General features: G+C 33.9%; 1 protein-coding gene and 1 long non-coding RNA gene across 3 annotated transcripts; one reads left to right on the forward strand and one right to left on the reverse strand.

Moving 5' to 3' along the window:
• Positions 1 to 5,267: 5,267 nt before the first annotated feature.
• Positions 5,268 to 8,025, reverse strand: LOC142173347 (uncharacterized). Of its 2 annotated transcripts, none has more exons than XR_012703112.1 (3): positions 7,515 to 8,025; positions 6,892 to 7,186; positions 5,268 to 6,563 (listed from the first exon to the last, which is right to left on the reverse strand). It is a non-coding gene; the product is annotated as an uncharacterized LOC142173347 (long non-coding RNA). The 2 variants fall into 2 exon arrangements; XR_012703111.1 differs by having other exon boundaries at positions 7,311 to 8,025.
• A 6,678-nt stretch (positions 8,026 to 14,703) lies between these two features.
• Positions 14,704 to 19,576, forward strand: LOC107818708 (aluminum-activated malate transporter 13-like). The gene is made up of 6 exons (XM_016644738.2): positions 14,704 to 15,111; positions 15,251 to 15,391; positions 15,760 to 16,029; positions 16,411 to 16,520; positions 16,609 to 16,752; positions 16,837 to 19,576. The coding sequence occupies exons 1-6, from the start codon at positions 14,835 to 14,837 to the stop codon at positions 17,158 to 17,160; spliced, it is 1,266 nt and encodes a 421-aa protein (XP_016500224.1). The 5' UTR covers positions 14,704 to 14,834; the 3' UTR covers positions 17,161 to 19,576.
• The last annotated feature ends 256 nt before the right edge of the window (positions 19,577 to 19,832 follow it).

Consider the following 19,832-nt stretch of genomic DNA (forward strand, 5'->3'; position numbering starts at 1 on the left):
ATCTCCCCCCTGAGAGTATCTATTTCAAGCTGGCATCCATCTAACTAGCTTTGCAGTTGAACCAGCTGAGTCTGAAGGTCATTGCATTGGGCCTCCACTCCCTTACTCAGCTCAACCTCTTCTTTTGTTCTCTTCAACACCTCCTCAAGAACGATGAATCTTCCCACAACCACCATCAGTTCCTCGTCTTTCTTCTTCAGCTCGTCTCCGCCCTACTCATGAAACTGCCTTTGAAGGTCCCGGTACTTTCCATGGTGCTCTTCATACTTACCCCTCAACTTTACGTAAATTTCTTTACATTTTTTCTCCCTCCGAGCACTCTCAATTTCCAGAATGACCGTCTGCAAATCAAAGAAAAGGCGAAAGTTAGAACTTAAAAATAAGTCAAAGGAAAAGAAGAGAAAACAACCATATTTACCTTGAGAGCGAGCCCGACAATGTTCTTCGACAAGGTACCGTCAGTTATCTCCTTGAGGGTCACACCATCAGTGTCGGAGCAGAGAGGACTGAGAATAGGGACCATCTCCATGGTATTTCGCAGCAAATCAAGATCCATTGCGATCGTGATGGTCCTAGAGCCTCCCTCCATCCTCACCTCAATTTGGGTGAGCCCCTCATCGATCATCCTAAGGTCGTCAGGGTCCATGTCAGAACCTGACTCATCGCCCTCATCGATGACTTCTCCCTTACCCTCGTTGTCTGCTGCCGGCCTAGAAGATGAAGCCTTTTCCTACCTCGTTGGCACTAAGACATCGCCGAGTGTTCTCTCTAAGACCATCTCCCCCTCGGGACATACCAGCACGCCCCTGTTCACCTCGTCCAGTTGCAGGGCCTCAGAGGTCACCCCAGTATCGTCTCCGATGTGTATCGTCGTTGTCTCTCGAAGAGTGAAGTCATCCTCCACTGAATCGACGACCATGGGGACTCCCTCCCCGATGTCCATGTTCGTCCTCTTATAGGGCCTTAAGTCCCCATGAGAGGAGACTTCGCCGTCCTCATCAACAAGTGAGAATAACTAAAGAGCGGATGCAGCAGCCGGGATGGAGGCGGATGGAGAAGCTGCAGCAGCCTGGACGGAGGCGGATATGGAAGGTGCGGTAGACACGACGGAGGCAGAAACAGAAGGAGTGGCAGCCTTTCTCCTTCTAAATATGGGCATGGGCACCCTACCCTTTCGGGAAGACCCCCTAACTGGACATGAAGAAGAAGAAGCGTAAGGGGTTATAACGAAGCGAGCCAACATAAAAATAAAGATAAGAAAAAATCACTGCCAGAAAAGAAATATTACATATCGAAGGGAGGGACAGACTGAACTTCTTAAAGAAGCTCGGCCAATCACGAATCCTCACTGTGTGGGGAAGAACCTGCTCGACCCAGTCAGTGGTATGTATCGCCAAAAGAGGAGGACAATTATTGGTTGTAGGAAAAGAAGAAGTATTCAACCGATTTACAATAGGCGAAGTGCTTGAAAAGGTAAAAATAAAAGAAATTCGAACACCTACGGGTATGTTTTCAGGCTTCAGGGAAGCCATCGACGTTAGCCACAATAGCCTCAGTCTTGACATAGAAGTAGTCGAGCCAGAACTGGTAACTACCCTTGTCGTCTATCCTCACCACCAAGCATTTTCCTCCACGGTGACGAAGGTTTAACATCATCCCTCTATAGAAGCCAGGTGCGAATAGATTCACCAAGTGCCGCATGGTCACCTCGACCGCTGCTAGCTCAGCAAACTTGGACAACATTTGATGACCTTATAAACATAAGGGGCGAGCTGAGCAGGGCAGATGTCGTAATGGCGTCAAAACTCCTCCACCAGCGGGAGAAGGGGGAACGAATAGCCTATGGTGAACGGGCAGGCATAGAGAGCACAATAGCCGGGACAATGAACGTGCACCTCGTCCTCATCAGCAGGGATCAGTTCAACGTAATTGGGAGGCCAAATTTGGCATTGAACTCAGCCAACTGCTTAGGAGCTATTGATGATATAAACTTTCATCAGCAGGGATCAGTTCAACGGTGATCGTTGAAGGTCAGACCTAGCCTCAGGATTGCGAGGGATGTTCTCTTCCACTAAAGGAAGAGATTCATCTTCTGCAACGGCAACAACGTCCTCTCTATGAGCAGGGAGCACAACTGCCAAAGGGATGACATGACTCTTTTCATTAGCATTAGAAGAAGGGTTAGACATGGCTATGAAAAAAGATAGGAGTATGGAAGAAAGTTAAAGCTCAGAAGATGAAAGAAGGTTTAAGAGAGAAAATGGGGTTTATGAGAGCAAAGGGATTATGAAAGGAAGTAAAGTTTGATTAATGAAGAAACACCCCTATTAATAAAGATTGAGGCACCAAATCCAAAACGGTTTGTCATAATTGGCACCAAGCCCGAAACGGTTTATCATAATTGGCACCAAAATCGAAACGACAGATCCAATCAAAGGTCACGTGCGAATCGACGTAACGCGTCGGGAACCAGCATCATCACGACATCATGACGTCACTCCTTCCCTTGGACTAGATAGTTCCAACAAATCACCCGGGAAATTTAGGGGATTTGAAATATGCGGCCCACAAAGAGCCACATCATCTGCTCATCACAACGCTCATGACCAATGTTATCTATTCAGCGAGCTCGACCATAAAGACGACCATGAATGATATTATCCGCTCATTGAACTCGCCCCCGAAGACGACCTCAACCAGCGGAAGAACTAATTGTATGGGCTAAAAATTATCCTAGTTATATGTAGGCCACATCTACACCAGGAGAACCTTCGAATGTTGTCACACGTCATCAATATGATTTCAACAAAAGATGAAGACGAGGTCGAAGTGATTTGACAAAGAACGAAGGCTAGATTGAGGAGTTAACTGAGATCGAGGTCGAGGACGAGTACTCTCCTTAACGAAGCAGTAACGGCTAGTTTTAGGGATAGGACTTTAAAGAGAATATTCCAGTGAATATTCCTAGAATATATACTATTAGGGGTTTGTGGTTCATGTTCCCTTATAAATAGAAAGATATGTAGTTATAGGTAGGGGTGTTCATGGTTCGGTTTAGATCGGGTTTTCTCTAAAAGAAAACCAAACTAAGTAAGTCGGTTCTTAAAATATTGGAACCAAACCAAACCAATTAAGTCTGTTTTTTATCGATTTGATTTTTGTCGATTTTTATCGATTTTTCGGTTTTTTCGTTTATTTATCGATTTTTTCTTAAATATGAGACATACACTACCAAACACATATTCCGACGTCTACATTTTCAGCGTAACACTATCAAACCAATTGCTCTTCGAGAAATCTATCATTTACCAAGATATATTGATGATAATTGAATCAAATAGTGATGAATAATTTAAGTACTCAATTAAAAATTGATTATTTTTAACATGAAATAAATTCTTGTACATAGCAAAAAAAAACTACCAATCAAACTATAATGTAAAGGCAAAGAATTAGATTATTATAATAGCAAAGAACTAGACTAAAATACAAATGACTAATATGTACCATAAAATTTTACAAACTTTATAGGAGTATAAAATATACACGTGTATATATATATATATATATATATATATATATATATATATATATATATATATATATATATATATATATGTGTGTGTGTGTGTGTGTGTGTGTGTGTGTGTGTGTGTGTGTGTGTGTGTGTGTGTGTGTGTGTGTGTGTGTGTGTGTGTGTGTGTGTGTGTGATCAAACCAAATTTGATCGGTTTTTAAAATTCAAAACCAAAACCAAACCAAATTTGATCGGTTTTTAAAATTCAAAACCAAAACCAAACCAAACCTAAAATGTATCGGGATTTTTGGTCGGTTTGATTCGATTTTTCGAATTTTTATGAACGTCCTAATGGCTAATTCGAGGAAGCCAGTGTTTATTTATCAAAAGATACAATACTTTGACATTCTTTGAAGATTCTTGCTTTATATACAAAATACATCTTTTCTTGAGATCTGACTTTAACTTTTCTCCCACGATCCAAGAAGAATACTAATATTCAAAGGTTCCTCAATCACTTATCATTGTCAGGAGGAATATCAGCGAATTCAACCCTTTTTCGGTTATCTCACTAGCATTTATTTACTTAAATGCCATTATATTTTATTTATTACTATTGAATGTTGTCTTTCTTGTTCTTGAGTCATTAAATACTATCATTGTTATATTCATTGTTATGTGACAGAGCTCGTGCTATTATTGTCACGAAATCAGTTAAACGACCTTTTGGATATTAATATTGGCTAAGATTACCTCTATTCTATTAGAAAATCTAATTGTTTAAACCTAAATCCAAATTTTGGGTCAAATAATCGCGAGCTATTAGATGATGCTTGTTTTAGAGTTTATAAAAAGGGATATTGTATAAACAAATAGCTAGACAAATTCAGTTTTTACTTTTTCTCACCGGTATATATAGATAGATTATGTAATAATTATACACAGTTGTATATACATATTCATAAATTATACCAATATTATATATCCGCCAACTATTTTTAGTTTAAGCAGTTGGGTTAGTAACTATTTAGGTTAATTTTCTAAAAAATGAGTTCGCATTTTTTTAATAAACACCTAGCAACCTACTTATTAGATAAGTGGAGAATGAGTGGAAGACTCCTTTAGAGACATTGAATATGAACTCAATAAGTACGGTCTGAATTGAGTTGCAAATAAGACAAGTTCACTTATATCTAAATGTGCAACATCTGCGGTTGTCACCAAAGCAAGTAGTGGAAACAAAAACCTAACTTAATTCCTTGAAATAGATCATTATTATTATATTTCCAATTATCGACACACATTTTTCTTGGTCACTACAGTATATATTATGGATGACTCTCCACCGGTCCTTTTTCTTTCTTACCCTTTTACTATTGCTAATGAAATAGAGGTTGGGATATTATTGAATTCTGAAGCCGTAACAGTACAACCGGTACACTATTATTTCATATATATATATATATATATATATTTTGTCTTCGTATGAGTTCAGTGGAAGGACCTGAAAATTAGGATTTAAAATGGGAATCAAGCCTGGAAATGAGCACATGGACTATACTTGTTTTTACCAAAAGCAAATTCAGGTTTTAAACTATATATGTTCAACTTTTAAAATCTTTAGTATTGTTTTCACTATTTTTAAAGTTATATAGATTCTTATTTACTATTTATAACAATTTTAATAAATTTTTATTTTAAAGTATTGGTTCAAATAAATCCGCTACCTCAACATTGGATTCCCCTGGTTGCTAATGCTGAATGTGGAAGATGAATATATGCAGCCATATTTGACTAAATTTAAAGATGACATAAAAACAACTGCAGAGGTGGTTTCTACCAAGAAAAGAAAAAGGGTGGTTTCTACTTTCTACCAGAAATTTACATTGTACGGTTGCTTTTCTCAGTTGCACGGACACCTTTTCCTCAATCCTTGCACTTCTTCCACGCCATAAATCTCTTTATGCTTCAATGACGTTTCCACTGGTTTCCAGTATGCTACTTTTATTCTTCCTTCAAATTAATTTATTTAAATTTTGGAAAGATATTACCAATTCGATTACGTAATGTTCCATCATTTAAAAAATTTATTTACATCTTAGGTACAGCGCCATTTAAAGACGTAATAAATATTTCATTTGCATCATTTTATATAACACTTTTTTATTTCTTAACTAGTGGAATTACCCGCGCTTTGTGCACGATCATAAAAATTATTCAAAATATTACTATATTAAATAGTATTCCTTGATTTTTATAGTTATTGATTTATTGATTTTATAAAATGAAAACCAATATTTGATTCTACTATGAATTATTACAATGAATAAATGGCATATTATAACAGTTTAAACTGCATTCACAACGCAAAATCTCATCTTCAATTCACAGTGAATGTTAATTAAATCCAAACTTTAACCAATTGAAAGTGAAAATCAAAATCTCAAATATAATATCCTTAATTTCATTTACATTACACGACTCCTTCATTTTACTATCAATAGGGATTTCTAACACATTGCCTCTTGATCTACCAAAATTAAATTATGCTTCTAGCTCACAGAGTACCTACACCTTATCTATCTAAGGCTATAAAATTAAACCCAAAAGTCCTCGACACCTTATCATACGATTTCAACCTATGATATCGCACCTCATAGATCTCTTTTTTCGTTCAGCTAATGATCTCTGACTAAGCATTTATTGATATTAGTTAGGCAAAATATTTGCTAACTTTTTTGCATTATCTTGGATAAATTTTCCTGCAAACTCGTACAGATTAATAAGCCTAAAATCAGTAAAATATGTTGGAGAATTTACCCTTGGGAGAAGCACCAGATTTGTATGACTTTAAACTGTAGGAATTGTAGCACCATAGGAAAAACAGAGAACAACCTAAAGACATCCTAAGCTATACTTCTTTAATAGGTCTACTAAATAATACTACCTTGTAAATTCATCCGAGCATTTGTACTATATTGACTGATTGTGAATACAGCTTGATGACTTCTGCTAAAAAATTTGGCTCAACAGTTAGTCATTGTCCCTGCACGATTACGTAAATTGACTTCTTTTCAAAAGCATCGAAATTCTAGTATTTCCTCAAAAAACAAAATATTATGAAAAAAAGAGATGGCGCCATTAGACATGCCTCTTTTATGCTAAGCAATTTATCAACCCGATCATAAACCTTTTTAAGATTCTAACACTTACATTCTTGGTTAAAAAGAAACATGTACCTTCTTCCTTTAACGGTAGAGTTAAAAGCACTTTCAATTTTCTATCTCCCTCTGTTAGTTAGTCATCGTTTTTTTTATTTTTTATTTATTTCGTATAAAAATCATGATCAATTGTCAACGGTTATTTTAACATACCTTTCCAACTGTTTCCTATCATCGCCTCAAAGATTGAGTTGCATTTCTATTTCTTGTTGTAGGATCAAATCCTCTAGTTCCTTGGTCCATTGAATTTCCTCGGATGACAGTGACACAAAGTCGAGAAAAACAAATTCAAGCTTTGGGACAGAAAAAGGAAAAAATAAAGAGCCTAAATAGAGATAAATAAAATTAAACACCAATTAAATATGAAGGTTCAAACTGGTCATGGGCTTCTTCTCGGCCAAAGCTTCCTCATTGACGTTTGATTGTCTCTCCTCCGTCGATTTCTTCTCTGTTGTAAAGTCAATGATGAGATATATGAAAGAAAATACCAAACATCATATATTATCAGATCAACAAAGACATATGCACATATGTAAGTCAAAAGCATAAGCAATTGAAAAGGAAAGAATTACCTTAAAAATAAGAAAATGCTAGTTGGGCGTACAAAGATATATGCACATATGTAAGTGAAAAACATAATCAATTGAAAGTGCTATCAGAAAAAATGGGAGTAGTAGTTAAACCGAAACTCTTCATCACCAGAAACTTTCATTCTTTGCTTAGACACTGCAACAAAAAAGAAGAACTGAAGAGTCGAAGGTTTATTCTTTGCTTACTGTGTTTGTTGTAGATGACACTGCAACAAAAAAGAAGAACTGAAGAGTCGAAGGTTAAAATGACGGTCTTTCAAGGAGACTATTTTTTTTAAAACATATTTAATGTTTAATTATCCCTTCAGTTTCTCTTAAGTGATTGAGTTATTTTAAATCACCGCATAGATGAAGTTGTAAAGGCAAGAGTCTATTCACGTTGGATAACTTATTTGAGACGATTGGGAACGGACATATTTAAACCAGAAATAAGGAATAAGTAGGGAAAATAGCAAAAAAATAATAATCTTGGGTTAAGAGAGGTGCCATGTCATCACTCTTTGATCCTCTTTTATACATATATAGATTTGTCAAAAATGGCAGATTTCGATAATGGAAAATGATATATTTTTATTTTATCTTATTAACACGACTTATTGGCATTACACTTGATATTAAAATTAATTTTTTATTAGGAAGGAAATAAGAAGTGATTTTCTCGATATAGTTAAGATGGTTCTGAATTACATCTACCAAAATTTACATTGTACCAATGATTTTCTCCGTTGCACGGACTCCCTTTTCCTCGTTGCACTTCCTTCTCACGCCATATTCTGTTTATGCTTCAATGACGTTTCCAATGGCTTCCAGTTTGCTACTTCTATTCTTCTTCATATTAATAATTTTGAATTTTGGAAAGATACGACCAATTCGATTACGTATGGTTCCATTATTACAGTATTTTAAAGAAAATTTAGTCATTTTTTAATACTTTATGTACGGAGTACTTGAAACATAAGGTTCCATTATTGCACTTTTTGGTACAGGCACTAAAGTGCGCCCCATCTGAGAGTGATATCTTTTGGAGAAGTAATTCTAGAAAAACTTTTTAAAAATTATTTATGATGAAAGAAAATTTATTTATTGAGTTTCTCTTATTTTGCTTGCAAAATTATCTTAAACAAGAATTCTGCACTTTAATATGCCTAAATTTAGACCAAAACATACTTAACGCGCTCCAGATTTAAGTTATTATGTTGAAAGGACTTACCGTAAAGTAAATGAACTATTTTCACTTGCCATACAAAAAAATACATGCTAATATTCCTCGAAAATGTAGAGCAATTTAAAGAGATGATCTTACGCATAATCACTATAAGAACCTAAATAAAAATAGCCTTATACTTGAAAGATAGCAATATATCTAAGGAAGACATATCAGGTAATTCAGTCTTATGGTTTGAACTACAATTATATGGCGCATCTATTAAACAATTGAAGAGATATATATGGCGCATCTATTTTCTATACTAAAAGCATATATTTATCAAATGCACCCCACTTCTAAAGTGGGATTATGGTCTCTCTTAGATTCCACCGGATGTATTTTTAGTGCCGATATTCAAGAGGAAAATTCTGACAAGTCGACCTAAAGTAGTGTGTATGAATCAACTCTTGAGTACACGCTTTGGGAATTTATATTCACTGATTCAAAATCGCAATCTGTCTCTGGATTAACAAATACTTTTTCAGGGGCGCAACTACTTGGTCTGAAGGCTTCAATTGAATCAATCTCTTTAGTCGCAAAATTATATATATTGCGCAAAAAGGATAAAAATAGATACTTTTTTATATGAGTAAGATTTTTGAATCCTTTGACATAAAGCAAAAACTCTAATATCATAACACGAACGATTCAAATATTAGGTTCGTAGAATTGAATATCAAATGTGACATTTTCTAATTTTTTGAAAGAAATTTTACCCCGTGTAGCAAAGATATACACCTTATTTATTATAAACCAAAATTATTTTAAAATATTATTTTCTATAGCTACATTTTATATTTTATATAGCAAAATAAGTATTTTATGGTATATACTACCATTGAGACATGAAATAAGGCATGATATACGCTATTTATATTTTTTCTCTCTCTTAAACAGCTGGACATACCTATTTTTAAGGGATTGTCGTTAATACATGCGTGTACAGCTGTATTCATGAATACAGCAGCGCGAATACATGCCCTGATTTTAGGCGCATTTTGCTGCTGTATTCATGAATACATGGCGCGAATACATGTGAATACATACGCGTATAACTGGACTGCCTTAATTTTAGGCATTTTTTACTACTGCATTCATGAATACAGCAGCGCGAATACATGTAAATAAAATTCTACTAGTGCCATTGAACACAGTACATGGGAAGAATGGGGCATGTAATCCAAACTTTAGAGAGATAGTGACTACACGGATTAAAAGTTGGAAACATAATGTGAGACAGGATTGGTTATTCAGGTGACCACTTAAGACATAAACACCCTAATTTATTTACATTATTATTATTATTCATAGAAGAGACAAAATAAAGGCAGGTTTCGATCAAAATCAAATGAATGATTTTCTCCAACTTCACCAGGTGTCCGTCTAAAGGACAAGAATATACATAGAGGAAATAGTTCATGAGACTCAGTGCTAAGATGAAAAGTGGTCATTATAAAGGATATCAAACCAGAAAGCTTTAGTAAATATATTTAATTAAATAGAAAATAGTGGGTATCATTATACACTATAGGTAAATGAATTTAGTGTTTTATTGGCTTTGGCAAGTCACAAAAATAAAGTACTTTTGTCTTCATCCTACCTAATACCGTTTATTCAATTGGCATTCCGTGTTCGATGCGTGTGATGTATTGTTGAATTAAATACCGTCCTTTTGTCCTTTCAATCAATACTTTATCATAATAAGAATTTAATTAAAAGTATTGAATTTTCATAGCTCAGCATAGTTTGATAAGTTCCCCCACTACGTTACATGCTTCTTTTTGTGATCAAATTATCCGTTCATGTGCATTATAAATAGTTAATTATTAGTAACCCTGTACGACTGCAATTGATTTCTAACCACCAAGTTGATTGGGTAAAATTAATTATAATACTGTTAAGAATAAAGATCCATCGTTATAAATATTACTCATAGATCGAATAAAAGGGGAAGGATTCAAGTTATATATTATAAGTAGCTTGTGCACGTGCTTTAACCAATATGTTGTAGTATATTGGTGACTATATTTCAAATCATTATGTACCAATGTTTAGTGTAGAACGATCTTATTATGTAAATATTATTTACATTAATCATGTACAAAAATTTAACTCGTAAAAAGGCACTCGATCGAATTTGACAGTTCAGGCAAAAAGCGCAGAAGAGAGAGATGCCCTTATATCTAGCTTAGCCTAGTCAATATACGGATTCGAAAAGAATTTTTTTTTTTTTTTGCTCATTTTCCTCCTATTGTTGGAGCTCATGTAAAACGAGTTGTAAAAAGTTGAAGATGAAATACTGAATTTCAAATAAGATAGAGGAACTAGTATTATACAAATTGAAATCATGTAAAGTATCACTATTGAATAAAGACAAATATTTCTGATTTCATTTTATAACCCAAAAACGGAATCAAACACAATGTCAATAAAATATGACTAAAGCAACCCCTTTTAAAATGTTTATAAAATGAAAAAGCATTATCATAATCACAAGAGTTTAGAGTTTTCTCTTCCATTAGTTTCCTTTCACTTTCTGCGAAGGGGGGATATCATCTTGATTCTGCTAGTAGTGGGTAGATGAAGCCAAAAAAAAAAATGTACGGACCATAGAACAACCAATATAATATGATGATGATAATGGTGGAAAATATTTCTGCTTCCCTTTTTTTATTCGGATTCAAGGTTACCTTACAGGCAATATAATATGAAATGAATTAGGATTTCATAACGTTAGAGATTTCATGTGAGATGTTAGCACGTTCCAATATATAATATCAGGCACAAGTCTTGAGTTCAAATTTCATTATTATTCTTTTATCTATAATTTTCGTATGTTTGCCCATGAAAATGCATCACGTTCGCATTTTGGAGGACTTTTTGGAGATAATTATGTACAAAAATTTATACCTTCTCTATATATTTCCACACAAATGTCTTTATCACTTTTTGAGTTGTCATGGTTTTATCTTCAAAACTATAACATTGTAATTGTAAGCTAATAGGACTGTCAAATCTGGTCCAAGCCCAAATGACCCGTCCAACTTGTTCAAGGTTGGGCTGGTTATTGATTCGCTCATTTATTGAACTCAGTCTCATCTTGACTCAATTCATCTCAACTTATTAAAATTAAACTATTTTTTTAGCTCAAATTGATCTATGAATAACTTTGTCAAAATATCTTAGAAATAATTTTTTGTTTGTTTGTTATATTATACATGACCATAACAAAAGTAAGAAAATCTTATTTAATAATTATGCAATTCATAAAAAAATAATACATATTAATTAAAATTTGGTGAGAGTTGGGCGGGTTGGACTATAACCCAAATTTAGCCCATTTTGACACAGTCCATCTCAGTCCAAGTAACTTTTGAGCAGGTCATAGACGTAAAAATAGCACGGGTTAGCCAGTTTTCGGATTAGTCATTAAAAAATAGTCAGTGTTTGCAAAGTCATTGAAAAATAGCCACTATTTTGCTGCAACACGGAAAGTTTCAGTATAATATACTGGAGATCGGTGCACCTGTGTATGAACTTCCAGCATATTATGCTGGAACTCCGACACGCGGAAAGTTCCAGCATAATATATTGGAGATTGGAGCACCTGTGTATGAACTTCCAGCATATTATACTGGAACTCCAGTATATTATACTGGAATTCCAGTATATTATGCTGGAGTATTTTCCGAATTTTGGATAGTGTTTTCGTTCAGATTTATCTTTACATGAAAAGTGGCTAAAATTCTATTACTTTTGAAACTGTGACTATTTTTTAATGAACACTGGTAAATCTTGTTATTTTTGAATTTTTCCCGTCATAGACTCGCTCATTCATTGACTCAGCCCATTTTAATCCGCCCAAAATCTATCCAACCTGCTCATTTAACACCTCTATAAGCCAACGTGGAAAGAAACAAGGGTGTCATCATTCAGAAGCAGACAATAAACTGAATGAAATGGACAATGTGTAGTGGTTCTAACATTAAAAAACCTAGGATATTAGTAGGTTTACACTTGGAGATGAAGTCCTTTTTGCAATTAGTTAGCCTGGCTTTCAAAGGGATGTCTAACTTGTCAATAAATCATAATCATTCTCCACCAATATAAGTATATAACTATTCTTCTTTTTTGACTCTTTTTTCCTCACTGGCTTCCAGACTCATTTTTCTGATCTACTACATATTTTCTTGTTCTTCTTTTGTTATTCTTACGTATTTGACAAATGATTCAAGTACGAGGGTTATTTTGAAAGACGTATCATGAGATCTAATGATTTAAAATAATTTCGAATGAAACACATTGAGTATTTTTTTTCTTTTATCTTTTTGTAAAGAATTTAAAGCTTGATACTCTTCATTACATCATATACAGTAGCTTCTCAATTTAGAGAACCTAAACTATTTAATTAGGTGCTAGAACCCATATCTGAGAATGTGGCAGTACAAGTTCATGGTCAAAGATTAATGGGCCTAGTGTGTGTATATAAATATATATTACTATGTATAAGTTTGTGCGGAATTTTTTTGAAAAGTAGAAATATTTAAGTTTTGAACGTATCTAGTTCTGCTTCCGTGTTGCTTTCTACAAATGGATTGAGCAAAATTTCAAATAATATTTCACGATGATTCGACCTTTCATTTCATAGATATAGATTTCGAAATATTTTCAAAGGACAAAGAACCTATTAAATTTATCTCTTAAATCCGTGCTGTAATACCATTGGATATTTGATCAGCATGATTGACAAAATATTCACACTCAACAAAATTGAACTTCCTTTATCAACTACTTCCTTTGCCAACTACGTACGTGCTATATATATATATATGATCGTATTTCCTCCTGTTTGCCATAAAAATATAATGCTCTTAGTTGATTTAGACAGGCTATTGGTATCATGTTGGTATGTTTCCTACGCCAATTGAAACTCTTGATGATGAACAAGAAATACTCCAATGTTATTTGATAAGTGTGCAATTAATTGACTGAGAAGCCCCTATCTTTTACAGCATGATGATTGATGAGCATGTGCAGTCAATGCCTTATTGCCCTTATCCTTTCTTATTGTATTAAAAACAACTAATCCTATGTTGAACTATAGGTTTTGTAATATGCTCAAATCTCAATTAAGAAATTAAAGACATAAAACTGAAATTGAAATCCAAAAATATTGCCAAAAGTTATGCACAAAAAAGTACGAATTTCAGAGGTCGAAAACCATATTCCTCAACAAATTCATCAAACAAAACATAATTAACCCTTAGATACAACTTGTAAGATCCTTAAATGATTTCCAAAATATTTAGTTTGCATTTTCATTTGCACCACCAACAGCAAGTACTAAAGTTTATGATGGTGCTGGGCATGTGGTGCTCCACTTAAAGTCACTATAGCTCATAAAAGTTAAAAAAACGCGTATGCTCACAACTTTTAATAAGGGAGTACTTGTTAAGAAAAATCAACATTAGTTCTAAGTTCTAACTAAACATCAAAAGTTAGTTGATGAGTTAGAGAATTGTCCAAATTCAAACAACAATCCATTCTATCAATTAATCAATGTGGGACACTTTAATATCCTTGGCTCATTTAGGGCTAAATATTTGGAGCGTGAATAATCTACCAGGGGCAACATTTTTGTAATCAAGTATCAATTTAAGTTTTATACATTGATTGTGTAAAAAAGATTTACACCATCCGATCACTTAAAAGATAGGTGCAAGTTATTCTATTTAATAAGCATTGATTGATAACATAAAATAAGTGACCTAATATAATAAGTTAAATAATATTGTGTAAATTATTTTTACTTCGTCATATAATTTAAATCTACCAAAACTATAAATGAGACGGGCTATGATACCATAATAAGAAAATAAACATTATGCCTAGCTCAACCCAACAAAGCTAACTCATAAAGTGAAATTATGCAAGATCTTATAAGGAGAAAATAAGCCCTTACCTCAATCAAGTGAATAACCTATTTCATTTTGAAGATTACAAATATCACATTTCAACGAGGCTTGCATGTATACATCCTTCGAATATATAATTTGAACTCTTACAAGAAATAGCAAAGCATGTAAAAGGCCATGTAAATTTCGTTTGTCACACCTATTTTGGGCAAACCAATGGGGGCCGAGCGTGCAAAAGGTAGTGCTGTATCCACAATATCGGAGCTGCATTATAAGTAGTCTGATTAAGTCCTATATATAGACAATATTCCATTCTTCGATTCCCCCTGTCCTTCTCTGCATATAGTCGCTAGTTTTTTGAAGAAACATTAAGGATTAAGCATTATGAGCTCTAACGTTGTACCTGTTCCAAATGGAGAAACTATTTCTCAACATGACCAAAAGAAGCAGAAAGCCAAAGTTTCCTTTATTGATATTTTTTCATCTCTCAAGGAAAGAACAAGCAAGTTGGATATGAGGAAAGTAATACATAGTGTCAAAGTTGGGCTAGCTTTGGTATTGGTATCACTTTTATATCTATTAGATCCTCTATTCCAGAAAGTTGGACAAAATGCCATGTGGGCTATTATGACTGTTGTAGTTGTCTTCGAGTTCTACGCAGGTTTGTCATTTAATGATTCATCCATTTTTTCCCCTATCAATGTACATGTATTTTCAATGTACCGATCTGTTAGTGTAAAAACTATTTAGACTATTAGTATAAATAAATTAAATTCCACTGATAATGTATCTCCTATCAGGTGCTACACTAAGCAAAGGCATAAACCGAGCGATTGGTACCGTATTGGGCGGTGGATTGGGATGTGTGGCTGCAATTTTAGCTGACAAAAGTGGAGAAATTGGCGGAGCCTTAGTTGTTGGCTTCTCTGTGATTGTCATTGGTAAATATTGTCACTCATATGTCCTCACAATAAAGTTACTAAAGGAAGCTAATAATAAGAGTTTAGCTTCTAACTATACATTAATTACCAGTGTAATTTAATCTACTATAACAGATTATCTAATTTATTTTCAGATTACTAGTTCACTTATTTTCAGGCTACTACTTTCACTTAATTTGGATATTATACTTAAATATCAGGTCACCTACTAAAAACTACACGTAACTACCCATACTAAAATTTGAAAAATAAAACGGATAACATGCTATACTGATAGTGAAAAAAATACTTTACACTGTCGAAATATATAACTCGTATCCTAATAATAAAGGTATATGTAGCATTAATGGTAGTTATATCATGAACAGGTGCTGGTGCAACGTACTCAAGGTTGATACCAAGCGTGAAGAAGAGATATGACTATGGAGTTATGATCTTCATATTGACATTCAATTTGGTAGTAGTGTCTGGAGTAAGAGCTGACAAAATCATGAAATTGGCTGGAGAGAGACTTTCCACCATTGGTATGGGTTTTGCTGTTTGCATATTTACAAGTTTCATCTACCCCATCTGGGCTAGTGATGAACTTCATTCCTCCACTGCTTCTAAGTTTGATAAAGTTGCCTCTTCTATCCAAGGTAAATTTGCATATTTAATTCCTCCCAATAAATTAACCTCCAAATATTTATTTATTTTTACGTAAATGAACATGAACAATCCATTGCCATCTTAATTTTAGGCTTAGTAATAGTCTTGAAATAATGGATTGACTATTTAAAGATTTATCTCACTATTAGTGTTGTTTAACGTGTGATACCACGTTAATTAATATTTTTACCAGATTAGTAAATAGTAGTAGTAAGTATCGTAGAAATTTACTTGTTACAAATGACTTGATTTTGTGTATATTTTGCATCGCCAGTGCATAAAATTAAACTTAAACTAAGAACTAATATACCTTTTGAAATATATCTTACCCATTGATGGTGATTTTTAACGTGTTTCTCGTTAATTTTCAGGGTGCTTAGAGGAATATTTTAAGATAGCCGATGATAAAGAAAAACAACCAACTATTGACGTCAGTGGATGCAAATCAGTGCTGCATTCCAAGTCCAGTGATGAGTCACTGGTATAATATACTTAACAATTCTTACTAGGAAATCCATAAAGTCGGATATAAATATTTTATTAAATTAATAATATGATAACTATTTCAGTCAAATTTTGCGAAGTGGGAACCTTGGCATGGGAAATTTGGATTCTTTTATCCATGGGAGAAGTACTTGCAAATTGGAGAGGTTCTAAGGGAGCTTGCAGCTTCAGTTCTCTCACTCAAAGGATGTATTCAATCAGTCAGACAGGTAAAAAAAAATACTTCAATATATTACTTCCTCTTTTTCTTAATTACTATAATTATTTTCTGTTTGGTACTGATATATGAGCAGCCATCTCCAACACAAAGAGAGAGCATAAAGGAGCCATGTGAAATAATAGGATTGTCAATTGCATGGATTTTGAAGGAGGTTGGAGAGAGCATAAGGGACATGAAAATATGTCGTGCTAAAGTTTTGATAAGTCCAAGAACACAATGCATGATACAAGAGCTAAGTCTCCTTGTAAAAACTGCGGAGAATTCGACTGAAAATCTTGGCTTGGCAAGCTTTATATTTCATTTGTTAGAGATGGTGGAGAAGGTAGAAATGGTGGCTACAAAAGTGGAAGAACTTGGTGAAATCGCTCGGTTCCACACCAAAAAAGTTGATGTCTGACTATATATAATCTACTCAGCAGTAAATTACTGGTGCCCCTATATAATAGAAATATGGGCAGTACCGCAGTACGGTAAATAGACAAGCGCTACTCCATTAGTTGGGAAGGTTATAATCCACCTAAGTTAAAATTTTGAGTTTATAGGTTCTGAGTTCGAGAACATAGTAAGCCATTTTAAATAAATTCTTTATAGGAGAATTAACCCAAATAGTCGTCCATCTAATCGCTTAAACTAAAAATAGCCTGTGAAGATATAATATATGCATAATTTATGTATTATATATGTATAATTGTGTATAATTAATGTATAAATTATGTATATGGCTAGATAAAGCAAACAATGAATATGACCGGCTATTTGTGCAGTGGCGGACGCACATGGTGGCAAGCGGGTTCAACTGAACCTGCTTCGTCAAAAAATAATACTGTGTATTTGTATAAATTACGATTAAAGTTGTGTAAATTTTGTATAAATATTTTATTTGAACCCACTTGATAACTACTATTTTACGATTAAAGTTATGTACTTCTAAGATTGAACCCGCTTGCACAAAATCATATGTCCGCAACTGTATTTATATAAAGATCCCTTATTTATACATATTAAATTAAATTTTTTGCGCACATACAGAATTTGGGCCAAAACTATTGAATCCGGACGAATATGTACGGAGCATTGTAGCTCCTTCCTTTGGACAAAGGAAAAAGCGGTAAAAATATTAGGGACCCCCGAACTTGGCAGCTTAATTTTTTAATTCGCCTTTAATTTCAAGGGGTCTTAAATACCTATATAAACTTTATTTTTAGAATAGGGGTGCCAAAAAGGGATTTTATTTTAATCTTTCTATTCATTAACTTCCCACGTAAACTCTACCCTTTCCCTTTAGAAGTGTAAAATAACACCCTTGAAAATAAATGGGCTAAATCTCGTCAATCCAACAATGATGAACTGAAATATTTTGGTGTTCTTTGGTAGAAGATTTTAACATTTTAGATATTTATAAGGAAGAAAAGATGAAAATAAAAAAATAAACTCCAAGTTAATAGAAATGCAATGCCTTCAATGTAATTAAGAAGTATATTATAAAAGAGTTGCACTGCACTTTTAACTTCCTTTTATAATTTCTATTCTGTTAGAAATTATAAATACTCTAGTCGTTAAATTTTCTATGCACATTTTAAAGTTGCTAGAAACGTTTGAGTAATTCACATGCATATTGGGGTTGTAGCATTTGATCAGGTTTTGAGGATATTCTATCTCTCTTTTTTCATAAAATGTAGAAATTAGAAATTTAATACTGTATGGTGTTATTACTCTTCCACCAGAATAATGACAACAAATTGCATTTAAAGAATTATGATTAATATTGGTGAGAGAGAGAGGAGTGAAGTGCGATAAAATTGGAGTATTTATAAACATACGGAATTCTGTACATTAGGGGCCTTCATACGTGCAAACTCCATTTTCAGCTCCAAATCCAAAACAAAAACAACAACAAAAAAAAACCCACTTAAAATCATTGCAATTGGGCTCCCACAGGTGGATGCTTTAAGAGATTAACTAATCAATTTACACTGATTATGTAAAAACTGTTTATACAATATAAATGAAAATATACATGTTAATCATACTATGTTAGTAAGCACATATATTAGTTCTCTACTAGATGTACGAATCTCAACCACCAAAGACCAAACAAAAGCTAAAGACAATTGCTAAGGACCAAGCTTCACTAAATCAAAATTGAAACAAACAAAATGACAACAAAGGCAAGAAAGCTACATCTTGTCCTGTCCCTAGACAGGCGGAGGACACAATTATCATCTCATCATCTCAAATATTTAGAGAAAACAGAAACATTTGCAGAAGAAAAGGGTTGAACCTGTTTTCTCCAAAGATGATAAAAGTGATGACAAACTTAACACTAGTTGTGGCAATTCTCATTCTGAGACTGAATTTTGAAGTAGTAAAAGGCATTCCAAACACCAACCTGACAAAGGTCCAGTGCAACAGCGGACAATATTTCAAAGATGATCCTTTTGCCATAAGTCTAGCCTATGTTGTTGCAGAACTAGTGAGCACCACGCCGTCGCGCCACGGATATGACTACCACAACATTTCTCCCTATCCAAACGCTTTTGCGTATGGACATGCTGCTTGCAACAACAAAACTACTACTCTAACCAAACAAGATTGTAAAACTTGTTTGGCTTCAGCTAAAGCTAATTTGCTTACTAGTTGTGATACTAGAATTGGAGGTCGTATTTTGCTTGTTGATTGTACAATGAGGTATGAACAATACCCTTTTGACGATTAACCTCAGAAATAAGCTGTCTTGAAAAACTTGGATTATATCAAACATGTATTCTTGTCTACCTTGTGCTACATGACAACATTTTCATGTCTCTTTTTGACATTTCTCTTCTATATAGGGAGGATTCTTTTCCTTTATGAGTAATAATTTCATTGCTTTAATAACTTTTATCTATTTTTACTGATTTATCACTAAAAGAAGTATTACTTTGAACGTAACAAAGAAGAAATCATAAAAAACTTAAGATCTAATACCATGATAAAGCAGATCCTCAATTTTGGTACACCTATTTCATATCACCAGAACTTAATTTTTCACTAGTAGATGTAACTAATGCATCTCCTTCGCAAAAATGT

Source organism: Nicotiana tabacum, chromosome 19 (assembly GCF_000715075.1).
Source record: "Nicotiana tabacum cultivar K326 chromosome 19, ASM71507v2, whole genome shotgun sequence".
NCBI classification, from domain to species: domain Eukaryota; kingdom Viridiplantae; phylum Streptophyta; class Magnoliopsida; order Solanales; family Solanaceae; genus Nicotiana; species Nicotiana tabacum.